The following is a 12,849-nucleotide window of genomic DNA, read 5'->3' as shown; positions in this document are numbered from 1 at the left end:
ACACGTGATTACTCACGGTGACCTGACATCCCAGTCTAACCGAGATTGATCCAGTTATGAGTGTTCCGGTGTCTCGACAAATACCTTGAAAATGCTCAAATGTCCCGCTTTTCAACACGTCAAGATTTTCACTACAGTTATAAATAATCCATTAACTTTATTTACAATCAAATGGATAAAACTTTGTCATCACTTCGATGAAATGCTGTCTATTTGTAGACTACTGCATTGTATGCTTAGTTGTGCAAGACTATGGGCTATAATCTTAAAATTGCCATCGATTACGACGTATGCCGCTGGTAGCGTTTTAAAGGGATGTGAGACTGAACATGCTCGACCTGTTTTCTGTTCTGGTCTTAAAAATGGGGTCACCCTGTATGGGTCTGTACAAATCAACTGATACATACAGCGACCTAGCTCGCAAATGAAAATGATGTGACTGCCAACTAGATTAGATAACCGTCATAATGAAATTACTGATAGATACTGCGTGATACAAAAACAAGATTACCGCACCTTTAGCTATTCACCCCGACTGCGTGGGGGACTACGTGTTGCACCTTTAGCACGAATTAAACAAAACGTGTGTGATGCAAACCTTACTGAATCGGATTCAGTGAATCCACGGATACGGACCTTCCTTTCACAGGCGCTGATAGCCACGCACCACAAGGGATATCGCCAGGTTTGGACAGAGATAACACACATGCGCAGTTCACACAGATTGGTACGCCATTGACCTAATGCTGCGCTACACCGGAAAAGGAAAACTGGGAGATTTAAAATGATAAGGTTACTACAAACAATAGCTTGAAGTGCTGGGTAAGTGGTTCCCTTTAATGTGTACGTAAATGCACGTGAAGTGAAAAAATCAAAGAACTTATTCAGGAATTTGTTCTACATTGCTAATGTTGGCACAACGGAAAGATTTTAGCAAAGCTCATTGTCGATTGTTAACTTAGCTAGTGGATAACTTGGCTAACGTTAGTTACTCCGCTAACCATCGTCTGTCGTGTATGTGCCTTTGCATTGATTCGTAGAGTTGTGCTGTGATTAACCGAGTGCGGCGCGATTTTGAAATTATTCTTTCCTCCTGTTTCCATTTTTTTCTGATGCCACGTGATAGGTGAAGAAATTCACGACAATTACGAGGCCGACGGAGTTGAAGACTTCGGTGACAGAAATATGATGACAGACGGAGCAGCAACATCAGGAGGGACACAGACGGATCCTTGCGGGGCTGTGGACAAGCGTTGATCTCATCATATGCGATTTAGTGGAACATTTGATATGCCTGGAATATAGCTACCAAGCTCCATAACCAAACTGCATTTGCGTCCTGTTTCTGTCTCAGTCCACTGTACAGCTGTACAGCACAGCAAATTTGTCTGTTTTACTAATTTACAGGACTGACGACACATAACTACAGAGACACACAAGTCGAGATATTTGTTACTCTCCCGCACTTTCATACCTGCTCCACACGCTCCCTGTGCTTTCGCGATGGTGGACAACCGATATGCCACCGCGCTGGTGATTGGGTCAGTCCTGAGCCTGCTGGCAACAGTCTACCTGTCTGTGGCAGTGGGGACGCAGCACTGGTACCAGTACAGCAGCCCCCCGGCTGCCAGCGAGGGAAATGCTTCAGAGCTGCGCAGTTTGCAGGAGGAGTTCATGGAAGGAGAGTTTGATGAGAAGACCTACACTGACACGCTCTTCCGCCTCAACGGGACTGTGGGGCTGTGGTGGCGCTGTGTGCTGGTGCCGACCCATTCACACTGGTACAAAGAGCCCGGTACGACCCAATAGAACTACATGCACACAAAGTAATTAATCTGCAGTTGTCCTTGTGATGAAAACTGAATTTCTTTGAGGTGTTTGTAAACGGCCTGATCACCCAGCCTGTGGAAACTCCTGCATTCTCTCTTTCTCTCTTAGATCCGAAAATGGTGACTGAGTGTGTGAGTTTCACATTGCATCAACAGTTGATCCCCAAATATAAAGAACCAGGCAATCACAACAGTGGAGAGGACCTTCTGCGCACCTGTGAGTCTGAGATAAATCATTTACTCCCATCAAATGGGCCATCAGTGCCACTAATACAATCATTTACTTCAAGCCAGAGTTATGGTTTAATGTTTTCTGTGCCTCCTTCTCTGATCATTGCCTGTGTAGTCAGTGTTGTCTCACTGCAGTAGTCACGTTTTTCTGTATAGACTTACCTACCGAGCCTCAGTTTAAAAATGACCTCTATTTTCGCTGACAGCCACTCTTCCCTCTCTCGCTCTCTCTCTCTCTCTCTCTGCAGACCTGTGGAGGTGTCAGTTCCTGCTTCCGCTGGTATCTCTAGGTCTGGTGCTGCTTGGAGGAATGATTGGACTCTGTGCCTGTCTGTGTCGCAGTTTCAGCCCCACACTGGGTATCGGAGTGCTTCACCTGCTGGCTGGTGAGAGAGCTTATCATTATTGGCATTTGATGTTTAGCAGACGCGCTTATGCGGAGCGACTTACAGTTTACAGTTTTTCACATTACCCATTCATACAGCTGGATATTTAGTGAGGCAATTCTGGGTCAAGCACTTTACCTAAGGGTACAGCAGCAGTGCCCCAGTGGAAAATTTAACCAGCAACCTTTTGATGCGAGTCCTGCTCCTTACCACTATGCTATACTGCTGCCCATGTAGATATAGATATAGAGGAACATTGCTACCTGCTTGGTCCACATTATCCAGATATCCCCCTGATATACTGATCACGTGCCAGATTTCTGTTTGACACTAACCCCTTTTTCCCCTTGCTTATAGGCCTGTGCACCCTTGCAACGGTGTGCTGTTATCTAGCTGGCATGGACCTCCTGCACCGGGCCTCGGTATTGCCTGACGGAGTTGACGGTTCCCTGGGCTGGTCACTCTACTTGGCGCTAATCTCCTCCCCGCTGCACATGATGGCTGCAGCCTTGCTGGTGTGGGCGGCACGCAGCCACCGCCAGAACTACTACCGCATGACAGCTTACAGGGTGGCCTAAAGACACTCGCACTCCTTCTTTAACACAGCACAAACTTCTCCGTCTAACCTCAGCGGTGTGTGTGTGTGTGTGTGTGTGTGTGGGGGGGGGGGGGGGGGGGGGGGGGGCTGGGGGGAGTGGAGCACATTAAAAGAATTAATTGATTTGAAAAATACCAATTTCTGCTTCCTAAATTGTCACTGCATTCAGACATAAAATTCTCCGTGACAATGTAAATATAAATTTGAAACACAAACAAGGAGGGAAAAGAAAGGATGGAATGCATTCTGAGGATTGGAAAAGAGAAATCTGTCAGTCTTTCTAGTTATATAGGCTCTTAACAGGTGTTCTCTTTTATTATTGTTATCCTTGTTTTAAACCATTGTGTTTTCATTCTGAATATTTTGTGTTTTCTAGACTTGATTAACATAAATAGGATTTTTTCTGTCTGTATGCAAAGGTTGTATTTTTATACATTTTTTATTGTTCCTAGAAGTAGCAGTTGTACCTTACCTTATTACAGTTGTAACAGCACCAACCTGAGTTCTACTACTGTAAAAGTTATCCTTTTATTTATTAGTTGATTTTCATATGTGAAGTTGACTGTGTATTTCAAAACCATTTGTTTTTGAATCTGTTACTTGTCAACGTGCACCAGTTTGTAATTTATTTTAGCTGAAATATTTTTATGCACTATAGTAGACTGAATGTCTAAAAGGAATGAACCTGACATAAATGTAAGTGACCGTTACTACTGCCACCGTTTATCCATTTACACTTACCAGCTCCTCTCAGGGTCCACCCGGTGAAATAAAATGTACCATGTGACTTTCAGTCATAATGACAGAGCTTCAGATTCAGAATATGGAGAAACACAAAATGCAGTTTTTAAGTAAATACATTTTATTCAGTACATTAGTAAGAAGACATCCAGAAAGATGTTTTTAGAACTTGCACATGGTAGGAGGTATATATATACTTAATACAACAATGACTCACTGCTGTGTGGTACAAACGTTTACATCAATATGATTTAGTAACAGTCCTCTTGAGGCACTTCTGTTCAATAAGATGAACTTGTAACCTCTAACCTACTGTAGGCAGCTGTGTAGAAGCTACTGTACTCTCTCCTGTGTGTTTTGGATTTACTCCTGGCTTGAACAGGAAACAGCCAACCACTGGAAAAACTAAAATGGGTGGGACAAAAATGACTGAGCACTACATATGGAATATAAGTTTGTGTAAGGAAAATGGCATTCATGGTGTAGATTGAATGACCATTGTTACAATGTTCTGGGGTGCGTGTCTGTGTGTGCTGTGTGTGTGTTGGGGGGGGGGGGGGGGGGGGAGGTTGTAAAATTACTACTAGAATAAAGCAAGTGCAAATGTTTCACTTTGACTCCCTGTGCGAGATGTCTGCTTTCAAGTGAATACAATAACCAGTTATGGGGGGGTGGAAACGGCAGTCTCTTTGGGCCCTGATGGAGACTTATACGGTCTGACATTTAAAGTGGCATATTTCAAATTGGGTCATCCCTGCAAGTATTTGTTAAGGCAAATGAAGGATTTCCTGAAACAAACTTTGAATAAATTTGAATTTTATTTCAAGACGCTAACATTTATTCTTTATATATTTGCATAATACTATTCCTGAGATGATTAAAAATGTATAGTACATAGCTGTATTGAGCTTGGTGCTGTGCTAATACATTTTAATGTCCAGTTAGTCACACCTTTATATCACTGTAGGGACCTCTCTTCAGTTCCTTTACCCTTCTGTCTTTCCCTCAGTCTCTTTTCACTTGTATGGAGGGAATTTCCACTCTTTTCCTTCGGGCTAGTGAAAGCGCGATGCCCTTTTCATAGTATGCGCACTCGTTCACAAAAAAGGGGTAGAGTGGTTCTTCTCCTTTGTATGTCTCCGTCTCTCCTGAGAATGTTAAGAACAGAGGATCACCGGTGTGGAGGAGGCAGAAATCACGGTCCTGAGGGATGGAGAGAAACAAGACTGATTTGATTTCATAAGTTAGCATGTCTAACTACTGGTGACCCATTTAGATCCCATTTTATGGAAGAATGGGGAATGATGAAATGAACCTGTAACTGCGGGTGAATTGCTGCAGTGATGGAGCGAGTCTCAGGATCTCTGGGATAGTCGATGTTTTTCACCATGGTGTACACGTCCACCACGCCTCCCTCAAATTGGATCCCTGTCAAAGAGTACAAAGTAGTTACGCCTGGACGTATGCAGGGAGAATGAATATCAATACATGGGTGTTGTATTATTGGATGAAGGGCATTAGGTGCAATGCTGTAGTGGTAATTACAGGACAGTTCTAGTATAGTAATGGTGGTAATAGAGGGCATATTTGGTGACATAGTTCTGGTACCTGAGTTGAAGTGCTGAATCCAGTCCAGCATCAGTCGGACTCCATCCTTCATCATGTTGAATATGTCAGCCCTGACCACACCATGTGGCTGGGGGCCAATCTCAATTGCTATGGGAAAAAATTGCTTAAGTCTTTAACATCCCATTAAGCTGTTTATTCAGTTATATTTATTTACTTATATTGATTTAAGATAGAAAAATGTTCTTGCTGGAATCAGATCATATGCAATTGTATCCTGACCTATCACTTTAAACATGAAAATGGCATATTTAGTAAACATTATTTAGTAGAAATTATATGGTTAACGTATTTGATAATGCCAGATTTTACTGATGATGACATGATTGAATAAAGGGTTAAAGTCAAAGTTTTACTGCAAAATGTAGAACTAATAACAAAAGCAAATGCACCTAGACTCACCAAAACCATGTTTGCCCACAGATTCCAGAGAATAAGCCTCAGAAATCGAGATATCAAAATGGATATATCTTATTGGCACAGATGGCATCTCCTTCTGATAACAGAACAACAGATGGACCTCTTCAGTACCAAAAATAATGACATACATATGTAATTAAACTGCAAATTTCTAAAAGACACTCATAAAGGTTCAATTGTATAATGTAATATAGTAGTTTTGATGCAGCGCACAGTAATGCCTAAGAAATTGATCATAGAAAAGCTATGATTTCAAAGTGATCATTTTGGAGTCATGCTGTCTCTCAGTGCATCTGATCTCCTAAACCCTACAAACTTGAGTATGTCCACAGCCAAAATTAATACTTAAATTTCAGTAATGCCATTCTCATATACTTTCATGTACTCTGCCAGAGAACCAATAGCGGGATTTTTTGCTTTTACCTGCAGGTACTTGTAGATATGCAGACAGATCCAGTCACGGTCTGAGTAAGTGATGAGACACAGGCCCATGTTAGCAGTGGTGTTATGAAGATCACAGATCAGGTCCATTGCCTCATCACTGCCTTTTGGCCCCAGGAGAGTGTTCAGCTCCTGAGCTCTCACTATCTCATATGGTGTTTTATCTGAGATTGGGGAACTAAGGGAGAGATGGACAGATGGAGAGGAAGAAAGAGAAAGTGACAGTAAGAGAGACGTATCACCCTAAGGAAGGACACTAAGGAAGTTCACCTGTAGGACACTAAGGACGTTCACCTGTAGGACACTAAGGAAGTTCACCAGTAGGGAAATGATTATATTACTGAAATTTCAGTAATGTCATTGGAGGAATAAAAGCATCATAAAATTAATGTCATTTGTAAACATAACATTGAGTCTATGAATTTTGGAAGCATTGTCACATTTTAAGTTTTGTTCTGTTAAAAATGATTTAGAAATTAGGTCCAAGCAATATGGTTTAAAAATGAATGGCAGAATATTGATAGGATCTGAACACACAAGCTTCTATTTAGTAAAAGCTTTCTGCGTGGGCTTCACATCTACCACGGAGGACAGCTAAAGACAAAAGTACAGCGTGTCACTGGCCTCAGGTCCTGGGTTAATTTTTCTTTAATTTGGGTTAATCTTAATGCGGTCACTGTTAGAATACACGGAATGTATACTGACCTTTGATCAGAACTAAGTCAGCTTTCTACCTGGAGAAAATAACACTGCATTCCAGTGGCCAGCTCAGCAAAGAGATAGACAGTGGAGTTCCAATCTGGAAAGGGCCACCCTATTTCAGTTCGCCCTGAATCGCCTATGTCAAAGTGGCTCAACCTTGGGCATTGCTTACACATAATAAGAAAATGATTGTGAGTCACAGTACAAACACATGAGCACCAGTGACAGCTCCTCCAGGTCGCTTTAAGGAACACATACTGGGAATGCGGGAGGCACAACATTAATAGTGTGACCCTTTCCAGACTGAGGTGTCTTGGCATACGCCATCTCCTGGGAAGGCTACCCTTATCGTACTTGTTTACTGAAAAGTTTTCACTCTCCAATTTATCACTTAGTATTATGAGAATCTAATCCAATCAGTTGAGGACTTCAGTTATAGCTGTTTCAAAGAAGTTAGTGAGACACAGTACATTTCCAGTGTAGTGAGACTTTCCAACATCTATTAATTCTGAGCAGAGAGAAAATACATGGCAGCTGGTGGATCTGGTTGTGGAGGAAGTGAAGACAGCTGAGAGATACAGTCTGAGGGATAGATGCATCAGATAGAGACTAGAGGACATTACGCCACCTGCACATACACAGGTGGCTATGATTACATCTTCCCTTCCATGCAAGCGTAACCATGTCAATGCTTGTTTCTTTGTTGGAATGTTCGAAAGACATGCTCCACTGCTAATGCTATATTGTTATATATCTCAAAGATTATTTCAACGTCAAAACAACTACAGCTAAAAATCTTCAGATAATCTGAAACTAGATTGTCTGAAATGAGAAAAAAATAATAGACATGTTATATTAAAGGAGGTTTATGTAAGCATATAGGTAGTGCTGTGTTGTTCATGTGCTAAAGGTAGAAACGTTTTATCACTGTAAGACAAAGAATAAAATTGATCCAAAAGCTGCACCTGGGGCATTTCATCTGTTTCTGTAGAAATTGAAAAAATGAGTGCATCAATATTCAATATTCTATATAACATCAAAATTCCACCTTGCATTTCTAAGCCCAGTCTTACAAACAAGAAAATGTCACACACACAAATTGTCTTTTAACTGAACAAAACTGTGTGACAGTCAGAAGCATCAGTAGTTTCCCTGCATAACAGTCACACTCCTTTAAACTACAGTATCGGTCAAAAGTTTTACTTTTTATTTTTATTTATTATTTTTACTATTTTCTACATTTTTTTAAATAACAGTAAAGACACAGACCTATGAAATAACACAAATGGAATTACGCAGTGACCAAAAAGTGTTAAATTAAAACTTATATTTTAGATTCTTCAAAGTAGCCAAAAATATTTTGAAAAAACTTTTTGTAAAGAAATTCATACAAAGCAATCAATATCACTGTTTATATTTTTCTAAGAAACAAATTTTGAGCATTTAAGCATAAGTCTTTAGATCAAAATGTCTTTGAATTCATGTTTCCCAGGTGTGTCCAAACTTTTGACCGGGACCGTACATCCAACAACATCATTTTCAGCAACACTACAGCTGACCTGAGGGTCGCTGTGGTGAAGCAGCGGTTTAAGTCCGTCTCGCTGTATCTCCTGCACAGCTGCACTGCACGTGGGTTCGACATCACCGTCACCACGGAAATAGTTTCAACCTCCTCCTTCTTCTTCAGCCGCTCCCTTACGAGATACACGCCTGACAGCTCGTTGCCATGGGTACCACCACACACAGCCACACGGGACAAAGCAGGTAGACACACCACTTCCATCTGTGAAAGGACAGAGGTGGACAAGGAAAATGTGTAGCAATATATGTTCATATACATTGAACATAAAGACATCTATGATGTCATAGAATTTTAACTTAATTTTAACAGTAAACATTACATCATAATATTGCAATTTATAATACAACTGAACACATAGACTGTATAGTATATACACATAGACTATATATTGAGAATAAATAGAAATTATACATTACCAGACAATAAGATTGGGAGGGGTGTTACTGGCACATACAATAAATCCTTGTGCACAAAATGAAAACAGTGTAAATGTCACCGGTCATTTCAGTATACTGGTAGCACTTGTACAATACAGTAATGTAAAGGCCAATGGTCTGAAGTAGTCTGCTGTTGTTAAGGCTCGAAAAGAGAACAGCTGATCGAATAGGATTTACAGAATAGTGCATAAAAATACAGTAGCTGTATGGAAAAACCTACAGCTGGTCATACTCAAGATGACCTTAGATCAGCATCCCTAAGATGTAGAAGAACCCAGTCATTCTGCCCTTACTTATAAAACATAAACAAACCATATTCCTTAACCTTAAATGTTATTTTTTGTTTTATTTTTTTCAAAACAAGCTTAGCAAGAATACTTAGCTCTTATCTGAGAAAAAAATTCTCATAGTTTGGTGGTAGGTGCACTGTTTTTTGAATGAACATGACATAGATGAATTATGCTGATAAATATAGTTGTCCGTTACTGTTAAAAGCTATCATAGTGGTTTATGTGCCCACTATTGGAAACAGTGCAGCAACTAATGATTTGCACCCTGCTCTCTTAATATTTTCATGTAAAACCTGGATAAACATTTATGTGTTCACTAGTCTCATATCGAGATACCACACCTTATCTGAGCTAATCATTCAATGAGGCCCTTGCAAAAGGGGCCCCATAAATCACGATTATTACACTGTTATCTCATAAGAAAGCTTTTGTTTCCAAAATAGCTTACGTATCCATTCATTGCCATCTATATTTGACTGTAATAACTTGCCAGGTACAACATAGATGCCATGAAGGCTTTGATCTTTTCATAAGCAGGTGTACATTGGTTCCTTTCTCCATTTCTCCATTAGCTCATCCCCTGTGCCTAATAACTTTTCTGATTAACAAGGTGATGCAGTGCTTATGCAAAAGTCAAAGTCGCTCAAGTGTATCACAATCAGTTGTGATTGCTCAATTGATCAAACTGATGGCAAAAACATTTAAACAATATCCAAAATCAATATTTTCATAGAAAACATACATACATCAGTAGAGTGATGTGTCTTTAAGTCCTTAACATTGTAAAGAGAGAGCTTCCCAGGTGTATCCCAGGTGGCTCACTTCTTTTGCACCCAAACTACTTGGAAGATCTACGGTACCCAGCTGCATATATTATTAATAGAACATGAAAAATGCTTTCAATACTTACACCATCATTACTTTTTATTTTCTTATTATTTATACTACTATATTATTAACAAAAATAATCACAATGTCAATAATGGCAGTGGAGGTGGTTAGATCTCACATCTATGTATTTGTATCTGATAGACTAAAATTGATAAGCACATTTTTTTTTTTACTTCATACCAATGGGTCTTCTCAAAGATTCTACCATTATTACGTGAATTTGAAAATAAAACAGCATTCCCATTTCAAAGTTCACTTTTTTTAAAATTCCACAAAACATGTCAGTAATTATCCAATTAGTAATTCCTTATCTGTCAGCCAAGTTACATTGACCACAGAACCCTGTAAAACATTTATTTTCCATAGTCTGGACAGACTAATTATTAACAACTTCTTGTATTCATTAATATTTACCCACAACAGCTTCCACAGTATCACATCGCCATGTGCAAACCAATTCAAAGAAGACAGAATTTTTATGCTGTGAAACCAAACACACTAAAATATAGACAAAAACTTGCAAACAAACTCTGATCCAAACTTTTTAAAGTGAACTTAGTTTAGGGGCCTGTGAGCAATCTCAGGTACAGAGAAGACAACAATATGAGATGAAGACAAAAACTACAAACCAAGAAATGGCATAAAGTCTGACCATCTTGACTTTATACTAGGAATGGGTAAAACACACTTTATACACTGAACTGTTCCTACAAACATTTTGAACCATATCAAAAGAGTGCAAATGTTCACATGTACACAAACACACACACACACACATATTTTCTATACTTACAATTCTCCTGGAGGTCAAAAAGAATATTTGCTTTAGGCACTGGTGCACCCCACAGGATAGTACAAGGTAACATTACTACCATACATGCAATACCAACAAAATACCAACACTACTGCAGAAACATTTCACAGGCACCCAAGCATTTTAGAATTATGGCAGGTATCCTACTGGTGAATTCTTACCTTTTTGTTGAGGTGAATGCAACAGCTTCTCTCTCCCTTGTCTGCTACAGTTTTCAAAGATAACCTTTAACCTTTGAACTCTGACCAAAAACAAAAATAAACACATGCATGCAGTGTCTTCAAGTTACCAAGCCCTTGTATGTATGCATGCACACACAAAAATCAAAGAGAAAGTTATTGTAGTTAAATGAGATAGAAAAACAGATATGACATCCCAGTTTAATTCTTTCTGTGAGCACTGCTCTCCTCCCAGTTTTTCCTCTCAGTCTCTCTCAATCCCCTCCCTGTTTCCGGTACGTCCCCCTATTCCTCTTTCATATGGATTCAATGACTCAGCAGTTAAATATCGTCTCCCGCACACTGGCTATAATTTACAGTCTGTCAGCGCTTGCATGCTGTAACATAAACGCTCTCTCCCTCTCTCTCTCTCATTGCAGAGGCAGTGCAGAGTCATACAGATAGACAGCTTCTATACCACAGTGTGTAAACCCCACCCTTGCTTTCACACTGTGCCTCTTGTCCAGTCAGCCGGTTAGGCCCTATCAGCCCGCCCACTACCCCTCCTGCCTCTCACACTCTGTCTAATGTATAGGAGAGTAGGTTCCAGTCCGCCATTCAAAACGGGTTCAATACAAATCTGCTCCATTGGCACGACTACAGCGAAGCCAAAACTACAAGTTACACCAATGGAGGTAGATGTTACAGGACACAGGAATACATTGGATGAAATACTAACACAAGTGGATAAATACCAGGGGATTTCAGACTAAAACAGACAGGTACTGAATGCATTTTTTACATACAATGCAGTGAGATACAAATAGTACACAATACAAAGAGGTCAATAAATAGAATGAGACAATCTACACAAAAAATATTACTTTACAGAGTGATGTATTATTTTGTCCTCATACCATCAGGCCTATATACAGAGCTCATAATTGATGAATGGAATAAAATTTAAGGTTCTTTAAATCTGCAATTCATTTAACTGAATTGTTCGATCAGGTAGGATAAGGATCCAAGTTCATCATCATCACAAATAATACTGCCGATGGCTAAATAATATTAATCTTGAAAGTCTATTTATGCTTTTGAACTATGTAGAATTTATTGAGTGAAAGCACTTGAGCAGTTGGAGGAAGTTGCTGTCATAGATTAAACTTGTTATAAATGTCAAAATCACATCTGCTATTGTGTGCTGATCAAATCAGACTGGCATTTTCACACTGCTTATATGCAGAGTTGATTTTTTGAAAATATTCCTGAAGAGGCTGGTTGTGAACAGCATGTTTTCCATATGATTCATTACATGTTTACTTCTTGCCACATATGGTGTCTCACAGTAGAATTATTGTGGATGATAAATGCATATCAGGCTTCAAAGAGAGATCAGAAGTATTGGCCAATATGAAGTCAACACATACATTATAAGAACAGATTTTCGATACATGTGCATATCAACCATTTTATTAACCTTTTCCTTTGGTCATTTATGTTTTACATAATTGACTGCTATAGGCTGGATTCCATTCTTTTGCTTACAATAAGAAAACAGAAAACCCTTTGGGAAGAACATGGCAGTGCTTATGGGGACATTTTGTGCCAATTCAGTACTCTGTACCAATTGGCATGCCCTCAGTATAAAAGATGTTAAATAAAATGGTGTTATCATCTGTCCAGATGCAGTATTTCTGCGA

General features: G+C 39.6%; 2 protein-coding genes across 3 annotated transcripts; one reads left to right on the top strand and one right to left on the bottom strand.

Moving 5' to 3' along the window:
* Window positions 1-539: 539 nt before the first annotated feature.
* LOC118793374 (claudin domain-containing protein 1-like) lies at window positions 540-3,047 on the top strand. The gene is made up of 5 exons (XM_036551533.1): window positions 540-822; window positions 1,127-1,795; window positions 1,939-2,046; window positions 2,309-2,446; window positions 2,804-3,047. The coding sequence occupies exons 2-5, from the start codon at window positions 1,504-1,506 to the stop codon at window positions 3,022-3,024; spliced, it is 759 nt and encodes a 252-aa protein (XP_036407426.1). The 5' UTR covers window positions 540-822; window positions 1,127-1,503; the 3' UTR covers window positions 3,025-3,047.
* Window positions 3,048-4,392: 1,345 nt separating this feature from the next.
* Window positions 4,393-11,555, bottom strand: LOC118793394 (N-acyl-aromatic-L-amino acid amidohydrolase (carboxylate-forming) B-like). 2 transcript variants are annotated; one of them, XM_036551559.1, is made up of 7 exons: window positions 11,150-11,555; window positions 8,534-8,757; window positions 6,255-6,450; window positions 5,814-5,907; window positions 5,394-5,501; window positions 5,101-5,213; window positions 4,393-4,988 (listed from the first exon to the last, which is right to left on the bottom strand). In XM_036551559.1, the coding sequence occupies exons 2-7, from the start codon at window positions 8,755-8,757 to the stop codon at window positions 4,791-4,793; spliced, it is 933 nt and encodes a 310-aa protein (XP_036407452.1). In that variant the 5' UTR covers window positions 11,150-11,555; the 3' UTR covers window positions 4,393-4,790. The 2 variants fall into 2 exon arrangements, with proteins under 2 accessions (XP_036407452.1, XP_036407453.1); XM_036551560.1 differs by lacking the exon at window positions 11,150-11,555 and adding an exon at window positions 8,973-8,993.
* Between the last annotated feature and the right edge of the window lie 1,294 nt (window positions 11,556-12,849).

The sequence above is a fragment of the Megalops cyprinoides genome, chromosome 18, assembly GCF_013368585.1.
Source record: "Megalops cyprinoides isolate fMegCyp1 chromosome 18, fMegCyp1.pri, whole genome shotgun sequence".
In the NCBI taxonomy this organism is placed as follows: Eukaryota; Metazoa; Chordata; class Actinopteri; order Elopiformes; family Megalopidae; genus Megalops; species Megalops cyprinoides.
This window is presented reverse-complemented; position numbering and strand designations above follow the sequence as displayed.